The sequence below is a fragment of the Apis laboriosa genome, unplaced genomic scaffold, assembly GCF_014066325.1.
Source record: "Apis laboriosa isolate Shangri-la unplaced genomic scaffold, ASM1406632v1 scaffold14686_cov152, whole genome shotgun sequence".
In the NCBI taxonomy this organism is placed as follows: domain Eukaryota; kingdom Metazoa; phylum Arthropoda; class Insecta; order Hymenoptera; family Apidae; genus Apis; species Apis laboriosa.
This window is the reverse complement of record NW_025221692.1, coordinates 1,328,153-1,354,315: the sequence shown is the minus strand read 5'-3', so window position 1 is coordinate 1,354,315 and position 26,163 is coordinate 1,328,153. Positions and strand designations below refer to the sequence as shown.

The 26,163-nt window shown below is 28.3% G+C and overlaps 1 protein-coding gene across 4 annotated transcripts in view; it reads right to left on the bottom strand.

The window, feature by feature from the left end:
* The window catches only part of LOC122710436 (amyloid-beta-like protein), a 46,299-nt gene that overhangs the window by 15,691 nt on the left and 4,445 nt on the right, over positions 1 to 26,163 (bottom strand). For all 4 annotated transcript variants that reach the window (XM_043928290.1, XM_043928289.1, XM_043928292.1 and 1 more), the window contains 3 exons: positions 6,171 to 6,224; positions 5,204 to 5,335; positions 3,066 to 3,192 (listed from right to left, as the gene is read on the bottom strand). In XM_043928290.1, coding sequence (XP_043784225.1) covers positions 3,066 to 3,192; positions 5,204 to 5,335; positions 6,171 to 6,224 — 313 coding nt within the window. The remainder of the gene's footprint in view (positions 1 to 3,065; positions 3,193 to 5,203; positions 5,336 to 6,170; positions 6,225 to 26,163) is intronic.

The following is a 26,163-nucleotide window of genomic DNA, read 5'->3' as shown; positions in this document are numbered from 1 at the left end:
GAGAGAGAGAGAGAGAGAGAGAGAGAGAGAGAGAGAGAGAGAGAGAGAGAGGCAGAAATCGCGTCGCACGTTATAGATCCATAGTTGTCTACTCAACCCCTTAACGCTTGGCACTCGACACAACCCGAAGGAATCAATACGGCAGAAACTGCAAATCAGAGTGACTCCGCTCTGGGATTGCTCTCTCGTGTATTATCATGTTTCTAAGATGGTATTTCCACCATCTCGTGGGATTTCGTTCGTTTCAAATGTTGTAACTACGTATGTATATATATATATATGTACAGTGTACACGCCACGGGAATGTTTGATTATTAAACGTTTGCTGTGTAGATTGAAAGTTACAGAAGTGAGTGATCCTTAAGGTAATGCATCATGGGAATATTTGGTTATTAATCGTTCGCTAGGTTGAAAATTGTATGGGGGTGATGTGTGCGTCACAGGTATATCGAATAATTAAGTATTGGTTATGAAAGTTGTATAGGGTTGTTGTGATACTACGCTGCTCTTTTTAATTTATCCCTGTTTTAAATTTTTGTTGAATTGGAAATCGAGAAACAAGAAGCTGGAAAAATGAATAATTCTGATAATGCACTCTTTTCGTAATGATTGATTTATTCTGATTCTATAATTATTGTGTATGTGTGTATTTACCAATTATTTACGATAGGGGTAGTACAGTAAAATAAAAATAAAAGATAATAATAAAATATTTTTATTTTATTCAAGGTATGATTATAAATGTAAAAAAAATCTCATTAAGAATTCGGCCATTTCATTCACGCAATATTGTGAAAAATGTACAGCCAATATACAAATACATTTAATAAATCACTTTTATTATACCTATGGTTATTGAACATATTGGTTTAAATAAAAGATCTCTGTCATTGAGGTGAAATGGTGAAACAAATCCACATATCGCTCACAGATAACTGACACGATTGAAGAGCAGATTAATTAGCATCATTACCATAAAAATTCAATTATATCGATAAACCATTTCCTATCGAATTTAAAATCGACTCTCCGTTAAACGGAGATAAAATTCGATATCTAACGAAGGGGAGATATAAAAATCTCAATTACGAAACATAAATATATATATATATATATATATTTCTTGCTACACGGATTAAATAATGATCCTCGAACGGAATTAACATCGATTGCCGATAAACGAAGTTGAGAAAAGTATATTAACGGTTTATAAGCGTTGTTATATTATATTGGAAAGAAGATTCGAATGATCGTAGGACGATTTGAATTTTAAATCGAATAACATTACACAAATTGCATCGTGTATAAACCTGGCTGTCGAGGACATTTCAAAGGAGAAGTAAACTCGAACGAACGATTATTACAAGCATCGAGGTTGCGAAACACCGTGAAACACTGTGACATTCAACGTCGCGCAGGGTGGAATACGTTTCAACGCTCGTAAAACGAGTTACCGTGTCATGTATTAATGGTTCAAATATCCTCTTAATTAGGACAATGAATGGCGAATGTAAAAGTTTTACGCGCGCGGTTTAATGCGTCTATTACGTGCACGTAGCTGCGTTTGAATTTATGCTCTTGTTCGAAGGGAAAGGATTTCAATAATAGCGAGCGGATTATAATCTTTACGAGTTTTCTCAGTGCGTCTCGTTTATCAGTGTTCATCAGTGGAAATTGACAATTCTTTATTTAACGAGGGAAGTCATCGAATCCGGAAAATGAAAGAAATTTTTTCGACGTATATATATATGTGTATGTATATATATATATATGTGTGTATAATTCAGTGAAAGGAGGGTTGTGTTTGTCGAAGAGTATAAATTGTGTTAATCGAATAATAGTCGATTTCTTTTCGTCTTGGTGTTAATTTAATTTGAAAGGGATTGTAGAAAATGCACGAGATCTCTTCTATGATTTAATAAAATCATCCATTATATATATTGTAATAAGTAAAAGAATTAATAATCGTGTCGAGTAATTATAATTTTTAAAAAAAGAATTTTTTTTTAAGAGATTGAAAAGCCAGAAAATTACGAAACGTAATTTATATCTTTAAAATTGTTTATGGTAGATTTTGATATTGAATTTTTCAAGCAAGAAACAGTTTTAATTATTATATATTCGTTTCAGTTATCGCGAGATTATTAATAGTACAATAACTTAGAAGTACAGCTAATCATATTTATTGAGAAGAATATACTTTCGGTTAACATGAAAAGAGCACATTAAAACGTATGACTGCTTTAGTTGGTGAACGTACGCAGGTAAACTTTGACACAAATACGCTCATACATATTTAAATTCAAGTTCATAAATTTTGTGCGAAATACGTATAATATGTAATAGAAAAAGAAAATAGGAAACGTTATTTAAATATATACGAAATATGCAATAGTAATTGTATTACATATTGATCAAAATATGCAAATGTTTTAAAATAATATATCAAATTTGTTTGAAAAAAAATATATTCTGAATCATCGATTTTATTCTCATCGAAATTAATTTTATTTTTCTCGTCTATACTTTTATTAAAGACGGTAATAATAAAAATATACGTTTTACAATGTATAAATCTCTCTAAATATCGTATTTAAAAATTTTCAAAAATATATATCTTTATATTTTTGATTACAAAAAGTTTGTTTTCTAATTTTAACAAATTTTTCTTTAAATATTCAATTCCGTGGACACAAATTTATATTGCGTTTTTACAAATGCAAAAGGATCTATTCATGCAAAAATTCAATTTTCAATTTTTCATTTTCTCTCAATTCGATATTACGAAAGCGAAACTTTGAATTGAAAAAAAACTACAGGTCTTCAATTTTTTTTCTTTTTTTTTTCCTCACACGAAGAATCAATCCATAGATGCAATCTCGCTATCATTGCAAATTTGCATACCTGCTAAAATTCAACTCTCGCGTAAAAATTTAATTTTTCATCGTTCTAGAGACCCACGTCAATTCTATTAAACCCGAACAAGCTAGCCGAGTTAAATGAAAACTGAAACACTGTCTATCCAGATTACTTATCACAGAAGCAATTCTGATGCTAATACGTACCGAGACATCTGTACGGCTTGACCCAACGTGACAATTTGCATTTGGTTCTTCCTGGCTTGCACCATCCGCTCACCCTTACATAGTGCGACGACTCTACGATGTTGGTAATGTCTCTTTTCGGGTAAGCCTGAGAACACGAGTGAATATTACATGAATTGAAACATATAAACAGTTATATACAAGCATTTAATTAATTTTCAATTATATTTCAATATTCGTCTATATTCGTACAATCAACAATAATTGTCTAACAAAAGTTTCTTATTGCTTTTCAATGAAAGTTAAATTTCTGGTTAAAATTTTATTTTTTTGTTTTGAGCCTCGATTCGATGAATTACGATTAATGACGAGTATAGGAGGTTTCACTGTAATTTTTAAATAAAATAAATTTAATTTTAATATAACTTTTATTTTTTTAGTACACGGTCTCGTGTTCATTTCGTCAGCAATAAAATCATTTTATCCAGAATGTTGGAAGTTTGGGCCACAAAGTTAAATATTTGAACCAAAACTGAGTAAATTTACGATATTGAAATAGTTTGATTGTTGAAAGTTGAAAAAAAATTCTTCGAACGGTAAGTAATTCCGATTTGAATATTCGAAGAATTTACTGGAATGTAATTTGGGCAATAATTGAAATCAATTAAAGTTTCACAGAGGCAAATTACTTGCAACGTCTCGAGCCATTCTATCAATTTAAGGAAATGCACAATCAAATTCTAACCTATGCGAGTATTCCGAAATTGATGACCCATTTCCTCCCTTTGAAACCATCAAACTTTTCTATCAAACTTTGATGGAATATGTGTATGTGCATGTGTGTGTAATCCGTTAACAATAGAAAATAAATTGAACGTTTGATTTCGTAAATAAACATGTCAAGAGGATTTTTATATATATATATATAGTTGGGGAAAAAAGTTTTCTGAAAAGTGATGACTGACCAATCTTTTTCAATCAACGTAAGCATTATTTTTCAAAGTTCTTTACAGAGTACATTTAGCAACTTGTTATGAATCGGCGTAAAAAATTTAATTGGATACGCTCTTTTAGATTCTGAGAAAATGGGTCAAAACGAATTAAAAAAGAAAGAGAGAGAGAGAGAGAGAGAGAGAAAGAAGAAAATGATTTTTAGAGAGAAGCTTTTTCAAGAAGGGAAACTAATTAATTTATTAAACAAGGTGAATAAGAATTCGTCTAAATAAAAGTAGTTAAAAAAAAACAAGGAAGAGAAGTCAAAGAGAAAAAAATTACTTACAATTGTTACTTTAAATTAATTACTATTTATCTTGAAATTCTTGAAAAATTTATCTTGAAATTATCTTGAATTTAAGAATTATCTTGAAATTAAGATAAATTATAATAACGAAATTTTTTTTCTTTAAACAAAATTTACATCACATTTTTTTTTCATTGAAATAGTTTGATTGTTGAAAGTTGAAAATTTTTTCATAATGAAAAAAAGCAATACTTTCAATATTACTTAAAGGTTAAAAGTTTTTTTTAACGATTTGAATGATCGTACATATTCGCAATATAAATATCGAGAAGTGCCATTGTATCAGATGTACAATTCGCACAACTGCACTCGGATTAACGATGGTTTTAAATTCGTAAAACGCAAATATTTTTACGGAATTGCAATATATTCTTGTACAATTTAACAAGAGCCAACATTCTACATCAATTGAAATTTATCCTCGTGTAAAAGCTCGTGTAAAAATTAATTCATCGATTATTAAAAATTATTCTTTGCTACTCTGTAATTACATAGAAAAACTACATATATCTATTTCAATCAGATTATGAAAGCTATGGATCTCATCAATTAAATTGGACAATTGGACAAGGATTTTTTTCTCTATTTATTATTCTAACCTAATGGACAACAACACAAGAGATTTCGACGAATAAATACGAATTCTTTAAAAATTTTGAAAAGCTTAAAATGCTGAGAAAAATTCATAACGAACGAAATAAATTCTACATTGATATTTAAAAAAAAAAAAAAAAAAAAAATGGCGAAAATCTTTAACCTCTAAACGGTATTCTTAACGGTAATCAATTCCATTCAAAAGTCACAAATATAAATTGTGACAACAGACTGTATATTATGAATCGACTTTCCATAGACTTACCTTCTTGCAATATTCGAGAATCTCCAACTTGTCCGTCATGCAACTCTTCTTGTCGGTCGAGGAGACCCAGCGTCCCTGTTCTCCCATGTGTTGTGCCAGATACACCTCTCCAGCCTCGCACAATGTGGCAACCTTTGCAAAACTCATCTTTTGTCACTCGTACATTTAAATTTACATTACAAACAATTTTTTAGACAAATGAATCGATGGATCCACGAGTGTGATGCACGTGCCGGCTTAGTTTTAATCGAGAAAAATTTATTTCGAGTTGATTGATTAAAATTTGTTTAACGTGAACCGTAACACACGAAATGGAAATTTAAAATTTGAATTTCAAAACGTTACAACTCTTTTAAATAAGGTGTATCCAAAATATTTAAAATTACATCAAGATTAATATTGGATACCTTCATCGAAGCTGTAATTTTTCAATATTAAAAACACTTGAAGCAGTATTTAAATAATGCGAATAAGAAAAAAATTCGAAGTTCTAAAGTTGATAAATTTCCAGAAACACCGTTTCTAAATTATTCTAAATTACAAATCCACCGAAATAAAACGAATTTTCCCCGCGAAAAAAGAGATACATTCGTTATATACCTAATTACCAACGTAAATACATCGCGTTTCGTTTCAGAGAATTAGCCGGAAAAGAACAAAGCCGAAGCTTTTTTATTCCTCTTTCTCTTTTTCCAGCTTGATGAAAAACGAGTTTTAATTCCAAATAAACCTTCGTGCGCCCGCCCGAAGAAAATTGAACGTTTCTGTCGGAGGAATTTTCACAGAGGAAACCATTTTACATACAGTTGAACGAGGAATGGAAAGGCCCTGTCGTATGGAAACGTTATCAGACGTCTCGTGTGTCGCTACGATGGATTTCGCGGCGATGCAAAATTCGCCAAGTGGCATGCGGCCTTGATGGCATTCGTAAGGAAAAGGAAGCGTGCATTTTCAAGTGGGTACTCACCTGCGGCTCTGATCTTCCTCCAGCGGGTGCCAACTCGAGCCTCTCCGACACCGCCTGCAATGCAGAAAACACGGTGAAAATTTAACTCGCGTGAAACTATGCACGGCGAGGAAGAATTTATAGCGTCGCTGATCCCGAGGAATTTTTCACGTGGTTCATTCATAAAAATTTCTCTCTCCTTTTTTTTTTTTTTTCTTTTTTTTTATCGAGTAAGGAGAGTCGGGTAACCGAGACTCGTGATTTAGAAAAATTTATATGAGATAAGGTATCATCGCTCGTAAAATCTGTGCAACGTTGTTTTACGTAAAGATGTGAATGATTAGAAGTTTTAAAATTATATATTCCTATAAGTATTGTGTTCAATCGATAAAATTGATTTATTTAATATAATATAATTTAATATTTATATAATAATATAATATAATATAATTTAATTTAATATAATAATATAATATAATATTCGTGAAGATGAAGATTTCTTGTTCAATTTCTTTTTTTTTTTTTTTTTTTTCATACGGTAAGTTTTACAAAATTCAATCTCCTCCGAGCTAATGATATTTCTCAAAACAAATATCTTATTTCCAGGAAATAACAAGAATCTCCAACCTCGGGTGTAGATGAAAAATTATAAGATTGAAATTGAAATTGAATCTGCATAAAAACATTTTTCTCCCTTCTCTTAAAAATATATATCTCACTGCATTTAAACAAAACAATAACTTGTACAATAACTTCCCTTCTTCGATACTTAATAGATTAATACACGGGTCACTGTACACTCCAATGTGAAAAAGCCAATAAACCGTTCAGAATCCAATAACCAAACCAATCTCCTTAAAATCCGCTTCAACCCCACCGACAAAGAACCACCCTCTCCAAAGTACCAATCTTCCCTTCAATCCCCCTTTCCTCGAATCTGCTAAAAATATCCCTATATATATCTATATATATATATACAGGGCAAACAATAATCGTCTCTGACACCGTGCAATCACGCCACTTCCGGTCTACCTAATCCCTAAAACCGTTCAAACGGGCTCTCGAGCAATACGTGGAACCTTTCACCGATATAATGGCGGCCTTAGAGGGCGAGAAACGTCCGCCCTCGAACACGAGGGGAATTAGATCCTGGCCGGCTAATCGGTTGTACGGACCTTGAGTATCGTTGATTTAGTCATCTCGCCTCGGGTAATGACGTATTAACGTGCTATTGAAGGGAGGATACGAGGGTGCAGATCCTCTCGTGACTCGTAAAAAGACCCATGAGCTTTGGCTTTGATACAAAACGTAAAGTATTCGTATTCCTTTTTTTATTAAAGATTATTGAATTAGAACAGTACCGACGAATTGAATCAACTGAATATAATTTGAATACCATTTTACATCAATTGTCCTTATTATAAAATTGTGTGGTTCAATAAATTGGATTGAACGTTATGTTAAATAACCAAGATCAAAAAAAAATTCATTACTTTATGAATATCATGCCGGTTTCCAGTATAAATTCTTCTTACCAACGTTCTACGATTTCCAATAAGGAATGGAGCAAAGTTGAGGAATAATTAGAACAAGTCTAACTAAAGTTCTATCTTCTCTGAAGTTTCTGTTAATTCGCTCATTCAAACATTCGAACAAGTAAACTTTAACGCCTGCTTGATTTTACGACTTGGTTGAAGCTCCTATATCTTGCAATTAACTCTCTAAGCTCTCCCTCTCTTTATCAAGAAAATATGACATGTAATTTGCAGCATTATTTACATTAATTACCACCGTGAGTAATTTATTCCAATTATTTTTCTAATTCATTTTCAGTTAATTCTTTACTCTTTCTGAATTATATGTAAAATGCATATGTTATTTTAATATTATTAAAATATATAATTTAACGGAGAATAATTTAAATATGATTCTCATTTATTTCAGTAAAATTTAATTAGCTTTAAAATTAAATTGTTATACATATCTACATTCATTGATTTAGCATTGTATATCTTTGATCTAAAATTATAATCACGAATAAAAAGTTGATAATTAGTCTTTTGAATGTTTAATTTTATTTTTGTTATTTTAATAAATTAATTAAAAATGATTAATTAATAAATTAATTAAAAATAAAAATAAAAATTATAATTATTAAATTTTATTTAAAAAATAATTCGATCAAAGTATTATAAAAATAGATCGATTGAATAAAAAAATCAAAAGAAATTTTTCTTTTAATTTAAATCTTATCGAATTTTCCTTCTATTTTTATAACGTAAAATTTTACATTTCTTTTTTTTTCAGTTTTTTTCATATTATTACACAACTTTACATAAAAAATCAATCATTCATTTATTTTTAGACTCTGCATGCTACGTATTATTTTAATATAACGTGATACATTTTTTTCCTCCATCATATATTTATTACAAAAATGAACCAATTAGAATATCGATCTCTCAATACTTTTGGGATTGACTAAATTACAATAATTGCAAACAAACTTCCTTCTCTTTAATCTTTTCAACATTCATGTGATATACGAATTGTGACTTGTTTATTCGCCTGATTGATGTATAATACTTCCTGTAAATGGTGAAGTGATGTACTAAAATTGATCACGCTATAGGACAACTATATACAGAAGCCTAATATCGTTTTAGACTATAGTAGATACAAGGGTGACGTAGGTGGTATCGATCAAATTCTACACGGGTATCAAACCCGTATCACCAGCACACAACAGCATAAAATATTATAGGAATTATTTTCATGGTCATCCGTGATATCCAAGTTTTTATATAGGGATGTGGAATTATTTATACGAAAAGTAAAGAAGAAAGAAAAATATTGTGTTTGTATTTAAGGAAAGAGAATGGAATTTATTATCGAGAGGGGATTTTGTGAAAAATAACCATTTTGTTTGGAATCTCGATTTGATTTCCGTGCAAATAAATCAACAAATAGAAAAAAATCGCAATCGAGTAAAATGTCGCGCAGTAAAGGAGACGAGCAAAGAAAGAAGATATTTTCATTCGCTTTGTAATATAATGTTATTTGTATCAATCACGTTCTGAACCAAGGAAAAGAGAAATAAAATGAGAGAGAAGTAAAAATAAACGTAGAATAAAAGATAAGGAAAAATAAAATACAAGAAAATTGAAATTTTGCGTGAAAGAAGGATAAGATTTTTGGAAAAATAATGCATAGTAAATTGGAATAAAAGTGGAAGAAAATAGAAATAAAACGTTAGAAAATTGACATTTTTTATGGAAAAAGAAGATGATGAAATTTTTTGGAAAAATAAAAATAAAATAATGGCGAATAGTGAATATATTAAATTATTAGATATTGAAGTGACGATCCTATTATGCATATGTTTAAAATTATTCACAACTTAGCTAAATTTTTCGTTAAAATTATATTTATTAAATCATTAATTTAAAGTTTTTGAAAACAATATTATTTTGTGCTTTGTTAATTGTTTGTGTATCGAAACTAATTATGAATAAATATTGAATTCAAATAATTCTCTTACGCAAATTGTAACTTTGATACAAGGTTATAAAAGTTATAATATTAATAAAATTTGAGAAAATCAAATTAAGGAAGTAATCAATCTGTCAAAAATTATGGAATAAAAACATATGGCATATAATAATATAAAACAAAGAAATTAATATCTTATCGAAACAATCGATTTGTAAAAATACTTCTCTTCGATGACATTTTATAATAATCTATGATGAAATAAAAATTTTAATTTTTCATCATTAATTACTACGATACGTGCACATATTTGTACATTTATATTAAAAAGAATTTAATTCCATTATTGCGGAATATATATAATTCTGTTAACCAGGTCGTTTCTTAATGAAATATTTCTTTTAGGAATATGAAATCAATAACTAATGAATTAATTTTAATCAAACAACATTGATATTTGCAAATGTGAACCTAAATTATGTGAGACGCATTTAAAGACAGATAATCGTTGTTCAATTTATTTGAATTTTTATGCACAAGAATGGTAACAATAAAAAAAAAAAAGTAATTCTAAATTAATAATAATGCAATTAATAATAATTCCAATACAATTTTACTCAAACGAAAGAAACCTTTTCTCGATTCGAAGATCAAAGATTCAAAAATCGACACAAACGTTCCAACTTCTAAATAAAATTGAAGAAAAGAAAAAAAAAATGACAATTGCAACGTCTAACCAAAGAAACATCTGCAACATTTCAGAAAAAGACGTCGCGTAACACTTTAAGTGAATCATCCTGTGCACTCGAACTGTACGCGCGATGCATTCGCAGAGGTGTGGCTAGCTCGTTGTATGCGGTGTATATACGTCGTTGGAAATTACATCGGGGTGTACGTCACCATCTCGCTTTGCATTCTCTCGAGAGAGGTAACAAGAGTAGACGGTCTCGCTCCACGGGAGTCCTAGCCACCGATCCAGATTGCACGGTGATGTCGGATCGAGTCGTGGCAAAACGATTATTAACGCCTAAGAATATATTTCTCAACGTCCAATCCGTTATTTTATATTGATTTTCTTTTCTGGAAAATGAATGTATTATTAAAGGCAAATAGCCTAAATTCGATATAATTGGAAGGAGGTATTAATGAGGATGATTTTATGCGGATATTGTTTTATCAAAGTGTAAAGGATGATGGTAATGATGATAGGATTGATTTATTATGGTTAATGAATGCGTCGAAATAATAGAATACTTAACGTGGAATTGTATAAATTTGAGAGAGAAGATTTTTAAGAAAAGAAATTGATATCGTTGTAATTATAGTAGGCCATTCTTTAAGAAAAATAATATTCATTAATAATTAAATTACGTACATAAAAAGAATTAGTCGATTCCAATTTCGATGGATTGCGAATTTAATAATGCAAATAAAAAATATAACAAATTAACTTTAAATTTAATTTAAATGATAATTCAATGTTCAAATTTCAATGATAATTTTCAATGTTCATACAGATTATTCAGTTATTAAAATTGTATATCTAGAATCGAGGAAATCTGTGAAAAATTTACTTTGTAACGAATTACGAGCTGAAAGAATTACGTTCCTGTAGAAACTTTTATACAGATTCTTTTATGTGGATTATCGAGTTTTGATTGTACAAGAAATTGAAAGTCAGTGGTAGATTGCTGTTTGATTTCTTTGCATGAGTTCTTCAGACTTACTTAACCTTCTTGCGTCTATTTTTTTTTTTTTTTTTTTTGAAGAGATACTCTTCAACTTTCATTCTGTGCTGTCTGCTTCATTTGTCGAAACGTTTTCAAAAGCAAGATAAATATCTGGGAATAACAACTGGGTAAACTGAGTTTTTACCATTCTTGGTTCTTCTCATAAAATTAGAATAGCATAAAGGTAAGGTAAAATTTGAAATAATTTCAAACGTGAAGTATAAAAAATAATTGTGACATGAAAGTTGGATTAAAATCTTTTCTAATTTAATTTTTGTTTTTCTTTTCTTTTTTCTTTTTATAAATATTTAAATATATGTAGATATATAGATGATCATGTTTCTTAAATTTTTCTATCATTTTGTTGATAAAATATTTTAGGTCAGTTATAATACAATATTCTTATTTCAATAATTTAAAGTCTAAATAATTTTAGCAAAGAATTTTATAATTTGTATATTTTTTAAATAAGAGTTAAAATATCTTATTTTTTATTACAATATATAAGTAAATAAATTTTAATAATATCAAGCTCTTGTAATAAAAAAATGAAATTATAGATTTAACATTGTTATATTTTACATTGATCAACAATCTTTATTTTAAAGCAAATTATTAAGCAATTTATTTTTTCTTATATAACAATATAAAAGTATTTATTTCTATTACAAAGATTATACATTATAGATTTTGTAAAATTAATAGAAAAAAATAGTTTTTGCAGAATAATATGATATTCTGATTTATATTATATTTTTAAATAAATTCATTGAGGCTAAGCTGAAATTTATTCGGTATAAACAATAAAGCCCGCTCTTGCATATAAAAAATTATTACGGAAAAAACTGATTGAATCGATATGCAAAGCTCAGCGAGCTTTTACTCGTTTTCCACGTTTATCTTTTATATATTGCACCATTATTACATTTTTTAATATGTCGGTTATTTTTCGAGGTAGAAAAATTTTTCTATAAAAATTGTAATAACTAAAAACTTTCGAAAAATTTATTTACTCGAGAGAATTAAAATATATATATATATATTTTCGTGGAAAAAATAAATGAAAAATAAAAAACACGAATTACAACGAATTAGATATTTAAACGTCAATCTGTCATTTATTTCTCACCAATCTATATTCGATTTTAAAACGATTTTAAAATTATTAAAACGTATATCGTAAGTTTTTATTTTTAATTTTATTTCGATTTGTTATTTTGAATTTTGCTTGCTTTTTAATGCCAATATAAATTACAATAAATTTAATTCGTATATTTTTTTTCTTTAAATCGTATAAAATGGAAAATGTAAAATTTCTATAAGAAGTATAGAAATAGAAATTTAAATCAAATCAATCTTTTATTATAGCATTGCAGTAAATTTCATTCTTTCTATCTTTTTGTTCTTTAAATCTTGTAAAATAAAAAAGATATATTTTCATAATGCAGATATGGAGATATATCGTGAATGTCGTAATAAATGACGTAAAAGTGGATCTGTATATGCAATCTGTACAATCTGTACAATTTTTGGCTTGACCCGATATAGAATAAAGTTTAAAAGTCAAATCGATTATGCGAATCTCTGCTGTTGAGTAAGCTGTTGCAACACTAACTGTCAGGAATGCAATTTTCGGAGATGTATATCTGTTAAGGTATTTATTTAAGAGGAAGTGAATAATCGTAGTATTTAATTACTCCAGGGAACGAGTTGAATTTTATATTATTCTGACTTTAAGTAAGAACATTCTCATGGTTTCGAATAATATTTCAAATAAATATTTATTAATAAAGTATTTAATAAATTTTAAATTTGTTTAATTATAATTAATACAAGATATAATATAGTGATAATAAATAATATTAAAATATTATACATATTATGTACGATAATGAAATAATTTTTAAGGTTTATAAAAAATTAATTAATGAATTATTAATAAATTATTTAAAATATGATATATTAAAATCATTTATTGTGATGAGTGAAAATAATTTATTTGAATATAAATATTTGAATTCACACTGAAGTTAAGGAACAATTATTTTACAAAATTTTTTATTAAATTAATTAAAAATTATGATTTCATATATCTGATATAAAATAATCTAACGAATATATATATTTAATAATAAAATCAATATTTATTTTTTTAATGATTTTGATAATTTTGTTATATTAATTTACTTTATGAATAATAATTTGCGTGAATTATTTCGTATTAAAAGAAAAAAAAAAATAATATAAAATTATACATCGTCATATTTATTGTTAAAAACAATCATATTTTTGCTAATAATAAATAATTGAGCTTTATATTGTTTATTTTAAAAATAATGCAAATTACCAAGAATTTATGCAGTTATAAAATCAATAAATATGATGCATTTATTAATTAATATTATTTTTTATTAATTAATATTAAAATTAATAATTGTTAATATTATTGCGATAATATCAAAATTAATATAAATCGTGATATAGGAAACGAAAACATAGTCGATATCAATAAATATCGTCGAAGAACACGGTCGAAGATATCAATAAATATCGATTTAACAGTCGTTATCGAAACGTCGAACGGAGAGGACTGCCTCGCTTCGCTCTGTATATAATCGAAAATATTGAATACTGAAAATAATTTTAAAATAAAACGAATTATGGAAAGCGATTTTTCGCGCAACAATATTTTTTAGATATAAAATATAAATCTTTTTATATCTTGAAAGGGAAAAAAGGTAAAAAAAATTGAACAATTCAAAGTTTAATAATTTTTCGTCTTTAAACGATAAGTTTTATAAATTTTTTATAAATTTTTATTAAAATCTTGTTACAGTTGAAGTTTTATTAAAAATATTACTCATTTAGAATAATTGGATATTTCGTATCCAATAATTAAAAAAGGTACATATAGTTTGTACTTTTTAAAAATGAAAGTTTGTAAAAAGAGTTTCTTTGCAAAAAAATTTTTCTTCGCCGTTAATAATCACATTTTCAATGTTTTTCAACTTTTTAATAATTTCCTGTTTGATATTATAAACTTTTAATTTTTTTTTTTTTTTCGTAAAAGTTTTGAAAACTCTTTTAGTATTGGAATTTTTTTTAAATTAAAAGAATTAAAATAATAAATTTTTATAAAATTTTTAAGATACACAATATGTTTAATAAAATATTTTAAATAATTTAACATATTAAAAATTGTTTAATAATCGATACTGTGTATTTTATTTTTTTGTTAGAATTTAACGTAATAAATTTGTAATATATTTAAATATTGTTGTAAATTTAAAATACATTTTTATTCGATTTATTTATTATATACAATTATATATAGAATATCAATTATTTATTATTTTTTTTTATTTTTAATATTTTTGTAACATGATATTATTCATTTCTGCCACTGACAATATGTATATATTCAAATATAGTTTATCAAGATATGAGGAAAATCCAAATTATATTTTTTTCCTCTATTATACATACTCACAAAAATATTCGAACGTATGATGTTAAAATTTAAACGATAAAAATAGGCTTTCAAGAGATATATTTTATTTAATTTTCTCATTGTCGATAATATATTATTTGATTTGTAAATATAACTATCAGTCCATATGCCTATTTTTATTTGATCTATGAAAAAATAATAAATATTTTTCTAATATAAATTCATGTTTCGAAAATATTATAATTACACCGATGAATCATTCAAAAAAACATTCAAAAATCTTTAAAAAAAAAAATCCCCAATAATCCAACATATTTTATAATCCAACCGCTGAATTTCCACTTCTGATGAATACCAGATGAAATTCATTATTGGAATTTTACTGTATTAAAATAATATATAAATATGTATTGCGATACATATTTAATATAATTTTATTTAATAAATTTTATATAAATTTGAATCAAATGTTCGTATAAATTACGAAATATAAAGATATACATATATCTTTGTATACATATATAAATGTATACATATATAAATACATATATAAAAACAATATAAAACATATATAAATACATATATAAAAACAAATTCATAAAAATATTCGAACGTGTAGAGATCGACTGAAATAACATTCTGTTACGGAAGATGTAAACATTAGTAAGTTCAGTCTATGCACGAACACCGTGTAATGAGCTTCATATCGTAATTATACCAGCCTGTGAATAATATTATCTTATATAACGAGTTCCATAATCGAGAATTAATATTGAACATGCGTTATAATGCAAAATTGTACATACAAGTTTCTAGATATGTATCTAGGATATGTGTCTACTATGATATCGTATTATTATATTAATTATTATATCTGTAACATATCTGTATTAGATGAATAAGTAAATTTCCTTGTTTTATTTATGATAAAAAAAAAAAAAAATAAGGAAGAGAAATAGAAAATTTTCTAACTCGTATTGAAATAATTATTTTTATTTAATAAAGAAAATTATAAATATCGAAATTGAGATCATGTATATTGAGATATAGATGTACATAATACTTGTATATTGACTATAGAGTTATATGCAAGTTTCGATTTGAAATCTAAATGTTTTGATTGAGTTCTGCCCGAGTTCTGTTTCTATTGTATTTTAAATAAGTTTGATTGCGTTCTGATTGCTTGGTGGCTCTTGTTCTATGCAGTTAGAAGTGTGTTTATTTTATTGGGTATCCTTAGGATGATAGATATAAATTTTAGTAATGGTATATTTATAGAGCTTTAATTTTAGGAATTTTTTAGAATTGTGGTAAACTTTTTAAATGGATTAGATTATAGAAATTAAATTGTAAATCAGTTAGGAAAAAATATCATAATTAGATTTTTAGCAGATATTTATATATCAATATATTATAGATAAACCAATATAAATAACAATAATATAACAACCTAGCTTTGATATACAGAATTTAAGCTTTTTGAGATTAATAGGATAACAAATCCCAAAGTAACTATTATTATAGAAATTTATTGTTAGAATTTTTATGATATTATTAACAAGAGACCTATTGGAACGTGGTATCCCATTTGAAATGAATATAAATACCACATTTTAAATAATCATTTATAACAATTTTAGAAAAATTAAAAAAAATATATACTTTCACACAATAATAGATAGTTAATCTTTATTTCAATTTTTGATGAATTTTTATAATTTGGAGCTATTCTTGATTACATGCAAAAAATAAATCTAGGATCTGCATTCTTATTGCAGAAAACAAAATCTAATAATAAACTAATTTTAATTAATTACCAACAATCCAAAAATATAATAAATTAGTTTCTTTTTTTATACTTATTTATACTTAGTTTATACATGCAAAATTTCTTTTGAAATAAATTATATATAACAAGTTTTTGCTAAGAGAAAAATCTGTTTTGAAAGGGTTAAAAATAATAACAGGTCTCGATTTAACTCTCAGATATTCGGTTTCCAACAAATTGCTCTCATAGATGGTTGATAATTATAAGAACCTTGGATTATTTCACGTGCTATTTTGGCATAAAAAAATCTGGCATTTAAGAACTTAAGAAGTTCATTTTATTAAATATATTTTAAAATATTCGACGATAAATATATTGGATATTTAAAAAAAAAAAAGTTATAGGGAAAGTTATTAAAAAGTTACGATCAATGCAATCGATCCTTGTTTAAATTTTGAATTTAAATATTTATAAAACAAGAAACAAAAAATTCACTGAAAGAATAAACTTTCGTGAACTTTCGAGAAAAATTTATGTAAATTTTAAGATAGTTGAATTTTCTTCTATTTAGATCAAATTCAAGATCTCAATTCAAATCGATCTTTCAACAGAGAATAATCCAAATGCCATCGAGAATGACGTTTCGAAAGAGTTTTATTGAAAGTAATTCTCGTGGAGAGAGAGAGAGAGAGAGAAAGAGAAAGATATACTGTTTTATATGAAACTAAACCAGTCTACCATTATTCGTTACTTGACCCAGATAGGAAAAGTAAAGAAAATGGACAAATAAGTTCTGCATGAGTTAAGCGATGTGCGACGACGAGGGGAACCATCTCGTTACTTTCGTATTTTTCATATATATTTTATTCTTTACGATCTTGTATTCCTTACAATGTCTCGAAAATGAAGAGATTATGAAAGCATCGATTGAAGAATAATTTCTAAAAAAAAAAAAAATGAATTATTTTAATTCTTTTGCAAAGAATCGAATTATATATGGAACAATGAAATTATTGAAATTTATATATTGAATTTTTTAATAATAATAACTTAATATTTGAACGAATATTAAGAAATTATCGAATATAAAATAATAAGATTCGTATTCTCTCGTTAAATAGAATTCGATTTTCTCTTAGAAAAAGATTCTTAAACTTAATACAATAGCTCAATATGTTACAGGTCACTTGGTTTTCGAGTGGCTCTAAGCGATTTGTGCTATTAGCCAAACTATATTAAGCAAGTTCTTCGAACGATCTCAATCTGTCTGAATAATAGAAACGATTTGAAGAATTTTCAATCGAACAATTCAATCACCTCGATATTCAAATTTACCCGATTTAATCCCTAATGCATTTTCTTTCGCTCGTTTCTTTTTTCTTTCTTTCCAACGTTGAAAAGAAAAACGATCGAATCAACCTCTCTTAAACGAAATTTTATCTCGGACGAACATAGCTTAAAAAACGTATTCGATATCGTCAAACTCCTCAAATTTTACGATACATCACATCTCAAATAAAAATTCCAATTTTTACCTGTGTGTAAATGTCTTCCAGCAAGTGTGATTCCATCAAATCGTACGATAGTTAAAAAAAAAAAAACGAAACTAATCATTTCTCGTATCAATCGTCCCGTCTAACTTAGCTCCATCTCCTTATTCCATGACGCGGAAGAAAATGTGGGGGAGGAAGAGGACAAGAAAGAGGAGAAGAAAGAGGAGGCAACACCTAGCACGATCGATATAAAATTCAACTATCCTCAAACAAGCGCGTTCCCGAACCATTACTTCGTCCAACAATCTCAACTGCTCCCTTTCAAACGGTTCCAATCTATCCAGAGAAGGAGGAGGGGAGGGGGCTCGAATCTCCGGCCGTTTCATTTACACGCCCGCTCACTCCACCATCGATCCACAACGTTTTCACTACTTTTCGTCCCCGAACGCAGAATCCACGAATCGTTTCACGTGCGCGCGTTTCAGGAAGAGGCTTTTACCGATCTCCTTTTCTCAAACACCGGAGCAGAGCGAGAGGGAGGGAGAGAGAGAGAGAGAGTTGGGGGGAGTTGGGCCGTCCAACTCTCTTTTCTGTTCCCGTTTCCAATCCGTTTCCATGCATCGATTGTGCCATCGACCGATCTTTTTTTTTTCTCTCTCTCTCTCTTCCTCTTTCCGATTTTATCGACGATATTTCGCACAAGCGAAGTGTCAACGGTATTTCTTTTCTCTCTCTCTCTCTCTCTCTCTCTCTTAACACCTTGGAAAATAAAATAAAATATACACCTTCAAATAAAATAGTAGAAGGGAGAGGAGGGGAGAAGAGAGAAAGAGAAAAGAGAAGAGAGAGAGAGAGATAGAATGGCGATCACTCTTTGTACGAGAGGATTTTAAGAAAAATTCTGTCTGTCTTTTCTCTTCGAGATGGATAGGTACGTGAAGAAAATATTAGAAATTTTGCGGACATGATGATTACTTATGCGAAATATTTTTGCAATAATCTATTATAGAGGGCGGGAGAAGGGGAGGGTGTTGGTTGAAGCTTATCTATTTAGCTATAATTTATGTTCGCGGTGTTGGATAAAGCGAGACAGTGATGGAGTGGGATGGCAGTGTGACAGAGACAGAAGATCTCGCTCTATCTTCATTTTATTTTATTTGACGCAAGTTTACTTGTAAACTTTTCTACAGCGAGTTTTATATTTGTTGTGTAGAATTGGCTCTCTGAAATTATTCCACGAATACATCAACATCTTATGTAGATATAAGAGGCAATTCGGGTAATAAGAGCTCAGAGTTTAGATAACCTAGTCTTAGAATTCGTACAAAAAGTTCTACTGTACGTACGTAGTAGAACAACTTGAATATTAAAGAGAGATGTAGCTTAAAGAATCATAGAATAAAAGAATAATTCATATAGAAATGAGATTAATAAAACTCTATTTGATTAAAAATTTTTCGAGTACAGTTTTCGCTGTAGATAAGGAGAATATTGTAATGTATGATGTCTTTTTTTACAGTTTGCTAATATAAGTTACTCTCATGTTATCCGTTTAACGATACATGTTATCCGTTTTAATGCTTCAACGTAAATTATGGTGATTCGATCTTGTTTTCAAAAGTTTCCAATAAATAATTTCCTATAATTGAAACTACGATTATTTAATGAAATAATATCTCCTTCCAAATATAAGTCATCGATTACTCAGGAAATTCAAGTCACTCTTAAAATCATTAATAACAAACCACTCACTCTTCTCCAAAAAAAAGGGGGAGGCAGTTTTCTTTTACTCGAACAAACTTCCAAATAATCAATGGAAATTTTTTAAAATCGGAATTAAAAATCCAAAGGAAAAATAAGATGAACACCTATCATTTAAAGGTAAACATTTTAGATATATTAATCCAAACGAGAGATTGGTTTGATCGTAGAGATCACAGTCTCTACGATCAATTGAACGTGCACAAAAACGAGTCATCAATCAAGTTGTCGAAAATGCAAAGGAGGGCAAGATCGGAGTCAGATGGTGTTCCTTTGAACACGCGTCCGGGAGCGCAGCCCTTTAAAGCTGATTAGCCCATGTTTTATATAAGATTCGATCTAAGTGGATTTACTTAATGCACTTAAAGCGAATCTGACCGCAGCCTTAAGGAGCTTCGGCCACACGCGACACCGCATGGAACAGAGTTTTTCAGATGCTGACACACCGAAACGCGACCCTCGATTCCCTTTCTTAAGATGCTCTACGACCGGCGCCATTGTGCAAATAAGTCGATGGCCGCCGGAAGCCTGACCGAGATGCGCTACTCTCGGTTTCCGGCGGAGCGGATGAGGATGGGTTCGACTACTAACACACATTTCGAGGAGAATGGTGGATATTAATTTTCGATAAGTTTTTCGGAAGAGAAACACGATCGAAAAACGATAAAGAAATGCAATGAAATCCAAAATTCATTTTCATCTTTTCATTTTTTTTTCTTTAAGAAAATTTATCTATTTTTTATTTTTTTATCTATTTTTTTTATTTTTCTTTGTAGAAAAATTTATCTATTTCGAAGATATTATATTTTTTTTTTTGTATTATAAAACTATAGAAATGATTATTATATAAAAAAAAATATAGATATAAAATACAGAGTTTAAATACTTTTGTATAAAGAGAAAAATTCCCATAAAGAAATTCTATTCCATTTATTTTGAAATAAATAATTATAAATATATTTCATATATCGTAGATGTTCTTTTTCGCGGTAAGAAAAGATTATTAGATAAAATGATTCGACGAATAAATGGATTATTCTATTTAAAAATGGAACAAAGAAGGGAATGTTTCTTCTTCGTTGAATTTATTTTCAATTTATTATACAAAACAATGATTGTGTGCTATAGTTGCTACGGTTTGTTACGATATCGTACCATAATTGGTCACTGAAACGTAAGCAATTAGTGGGTTTAATTTAAAGTGTATAATACACGTGCATTCGTCATGTTTCCTAATTGTTATGCTCTTGCATGCAATTCCACATTAATACGCGTACTAGAATTCATACTTATAGATTCTGTTATCATCTTTGCGAAAATTAAAAACAAATATTTATAGCTTTCGTGTTTTCATACGAAAGTATAAATTAAATAAAATTTCTAATGAACAAGGATACTAATAAGATCGAAAGGAAAAAAAAAATATTACCGGTTATTTTATCGTGCGTCGTGTCGTTATCTATGGTCGTGCATTCGTAATTTATAAAACTGGAACAACTATATTAGGCCATTCTACAGGTTCACCGGATATTACATTAATATTTAAATCAATACTTGAAATATATTTTTACTAATAGAAATATCAATCCCGTTACAGACGGTTCAGACTAAAAGATTAATACTGACTTTTATCGAGTCATATATAAAATGTATATTTTGTAATGTCAGAAACCGGACAAACTTATAATTTCCCGAAATTTCAATTTTTTTCTCTTCTATCGTATTTTTTTCTAACTAATCTCGATTAATTTTTACGAAGGAAATGTAATCGAATAGATTAAAATCCAAAAAATATAATATTTTTTTAGGATACCATCATTTTCTTAGGATCCAATATCGTTATTGAAATGAAAAGAAGATTGATTAATAAAGTTATTGACAAGTACAATATTTATATCAGAATTTCTACATTTAAAATGAGTCAAAGAGGGTAAAAACTTAATAACCTACATAAGAGAAGAATGTGATACTCTTCTCTCAAACTCGCATCAGTAACCTAATATAAAACAGCGGTACATGATACGAAAGACAGTTGAGATAATACCTGCAATTATCCTCCTACCTTTTAGGAGTACAGTCATAAACGTGCTTCACCGCCAAAATACAATACGACACCGACATACCCTATAAAGCTGCACTTTCATTCACCCATCATCCCTCATAATTACTCCAACGATTTTAGAAATCTATGGCCACAGCCTCGATAATGATGCTCAACAAGAATACAATACTCTTTTTCATAAAATAGCTTGTCCCAGAATGAAAGAAATATTTAACCAAAGTAGTAAGAAATGAATAATTCAAAATATTTTTATTTTATGCTTTAGGTAACACCATAAGAAGAAATGGCGTCAATTTCCATTGCCTTCATTATGTAAAGTATTAAATAATAATATTAGTAATCGTAAAAATAATGATAGCTCCAAATTTATATAAGTTGTCCAATATTATTTGCATGAAATTATAAATAATTTATTATACATATTATACGTGTATTTAATGCTACGTAATGTAAAACGAAGCTGAATATTAAATTAATTTAACATTGCTAGCGCGAAATTATAAATAATTAATTAACAAATGTCCTTCATATATATATATAGTTAAATAATTATCATGACTAGTTCTTCTAATAAAATATCTACATACACGTTTAATAAATTTTAATCATTAAACGATATACAATTATTACTCTATCGTGTTACTTCAACTTATATCGCTTTATAATCGTAAAATTAATTAGAAATTTAGAAAACTCGTTTTAATTTACAAACAAATCGTGATTATCATTATCACTTGTAGCTCGTGAAATTTTCTAAATCTAATTTTAAAAATTCAAAAAAGAAACGAGAGAAAGCGAGAAAGCTCTACGATCACCGTCGGTTTCAAATTCTTCTGAAAAATTCAATGCGTCGCCACCCCGATCAACCTGATGTTAAAATAACGGAATCCAGGTCGTCTGGAGCTAGTTGTTAATTTATAAGCACCGGTGCAACTACTCCGCGTCACCTTCTGTTATCCGAATGACCCTTACGAGCACTCCGACGATTTATTAACACTGTATTGTTAAAGGCTCTCGAAACGTTCAGAAAGCTCGGGTTGTTCGCGGGCAAAAGGTAGCGGGTTTCGTTTGGAAAACTAATAACCATCGAGAAATCGACTTCTCCACGAGGAATTATCGCCGCTCGTTAATCTTCCCCATGAATCTTTCGCGAAATCTGTTATCACCCGGCCAGTTCGTTCATCTCGCAAAGTTTTTCTGGAAAAAAGTTTATCTAGAATTAATTATTTTTATTACTTTTTTCTTCTTCTTCTTTTTTGGAATACAATATCTCCAATTTCGACACTTTGAACGAGATGTTTGTGATACTCATTTAATATTGATCGTTTTATTCTAGGTGGTGGTTTCTCAATGTGAAGTGCAAGCAGATGTCGAATACTATACTATCTTTTCTAAGTACGATGGTATTATCTAAGAATTTTGAAATGTACGAAAAAAGTGGAAGGTATGTAATTTTCTTCTAGCATTATTCTTATAAGGAAAAATAAAGATTTAGTTCTAGAGAGCATAAGAAGCTTTTCTCATTTTATTTGGTTAATTATTATGCTGGAGGATGGTATAAAGATCTTTGAAGGTAAGGAAAAGAGATTGAGAAACACTGCTCTGGACAGAATATTTCATAATTAACTAAAAATTGCAGGTGATCTGAGTTGCTGAGAAATTAAAAATCAAGAGATCAAACTCGACAACCAAATTTGGAGAGTTGAAAGTCGAAAGTTGTCGATATACGTAGAGGCCGTCGAACAGAATGGATGGAAATCATTTAGACGGAGGAAATTGTTATTATTATGAAGTTGCTTTCAAAAGAGAAATAGAAAAGCAAATATCAAATAAGCATTGCAAGAATATACCAAAGGAATATTCATCAAATTTTTTTAATGATATACGAAGATAAACTCTTCGTGAAAACTTCTTTTCCTCTCATTCTCAAGCAGCATTTGCAGTTATTTATATTTATTTTTTAACGACATACGAAGATAACTTCTTCGACTTTGTGAAAACTTCTTTTCATCTAATTCTCAAGTATTTCAAGATATTTATATTTATTATATATCCTCAATTTGTCTAATCCTTGCAAAATAAATCCCAAGTCGAGATTCAAATTTTAAATTAAATTTTTCAGTGTCGAAACTCATTTTACGGCTAATCGACAGTGCGTAACGATATCTAATTTTATTCGTACAAGTAATAGAAGTAATAAATATACGTGTCTCAAGTGCAATAAAATGCAAGATGAAAAATATTTCGTCAAATCAGTCGGTATTAATAAATGGCAGATTGTAATAGATATCTCCTTGAAAGCATTAAACGAGCAAATTAATTCGCGAGATATCTCGTCGCGAGAAAGTGTTAAAGTGTTGTGAAAGCGTTGTTAAAGATAAAAACACGAAATTGAAATAATTTGATCATTCGAATACGATAATTCATTGTTATAACTTGTTATTGTTCATCTATGAATTGGTGGAATACAAGCGAACAATTAGGAAACTACGAGGGATTTGAGAATCGATTTTTATCTTTTTCCAAGAAGATTTTTGGAATACAGTGAATATAACGATAAAAAATAGCAGGAATAACGGAATAAAAAAAAGAAGGAATAATGTGAATTTTTTTGTTTCTTTTTCATTTGTCTTTTTTTACTTTGTGGAAGGTTTTTAAATTTGAAAAGGATTAATTGTTATAAATCATTGATTGACGATGAAAGTCAATTTATTATATAATTGAGAAAGTTTTGTCGAATTTTTATGATGGAAGAGAGAAATAAAAAAAAAAAAAAAAGGAAAAAGATATTTTAAAAATGATTAGAGAATGGACATAAATAAGATTGTAAGAGTTATAATATATACTTTTTCTTTCTCTTTCATTTCTTCAGTCGTGCATCTTTCATTCATCGAAGAAATGAGAATTGTATAATTTATTTTTAATACATGTGAAATATATTGTAAAGGAACGTGTATGAAAATTGAAATATTTAAAAAAATTGTATGCAAAATAATTATAATTATTTTATCGATTTATCGATTTATTTATTAAAATTTTTGTTCTTCGATTATTTTTCTAATATTAAAATGCCAAGATATTTTTTCTTTAAACTTTATATATATCCATAAAAAATGGAAGAAGAAGATACTAGATAGTACTTCTATATCCTACTTCTCTTCTATTGTAAGTCAGTCTTTTATATCCATGTGTACTCGATGCGAGTACATAGTTGTAGGAAAGATTACTAGAGATAGAAGTAGAGATTCAAGTATATAATTCTTCTGAAGATTGCATATTTTCCAAGAACAATACAACTATATATACAGCTATATATTGTTAGATTTAAATATTTTACGATAATTTTACGTGAGATATTGCTGCAATATAATAAAATGTCTCATTTACATTAAATTAATCTCTCTTTCCAATAATTTTTAACTTTTTCCACTTTCATTAAGATACGAGTAATGATTATTATATACAAAGAAATATTCTTTTCATTTAAATAAAAAAAGATATAAAAAGTACGAATATATATATATATATATCCACTTATTCTTAATTTATCAAATCAATGAATACAATTAATCATTTTCAAAAATATTTCACTCGTTAATAAAAATTTCTCTCAAATATTCTCGGATATTGTACATTTATAAGATTCAAGTTACACGAGATTTTCATTTCGAATTATTCGAGTAATCGTTGCTAAATTATCTCTGGAATATCTGACGTTATCTCTGTATCTGGCGCGAGTAAATCATTTGCATTTGCATTTACTTCCACTCTAGTAATAATCGCTCTTATAAGCGGTGATTTCGTTATCGGATTAATATGTAGATTGATTAAAAAAGAAACATTAAAGAACGATCGAAGAAAGGAGGAAAGATAGAGCGAAGAAAAAGGTAAAGAAAAAGAAAAAGAAAAAGAAAAGAAAAAAAAAAGGAAAATAGGGAGAGAATGAAAGAAGATAGCGGTGTGAAAGATGACCTTAAAAGAATCTGCGTCGAAAATGAAAAATGCATTCAAACTCTTTCGTCCTCATTTACTCCGTGCTCCATTACCAGAGCATTTTCTCGTACGCCAGCATGGGGACAAGGAACCACATTTAAGCGGCGAAATATCTTTTTTTTCTTTTTTTTTTTTTTTATTCCGTGAAAACGGTGGCTTTACGATGGAAAAATGGGACCGCGGGAAATGAGGAAACATCGAAAGCCACCGGAAAACCTTTAACTGTGCGTTTCAATCATGCGACACAGCATGCCTTTAACTATA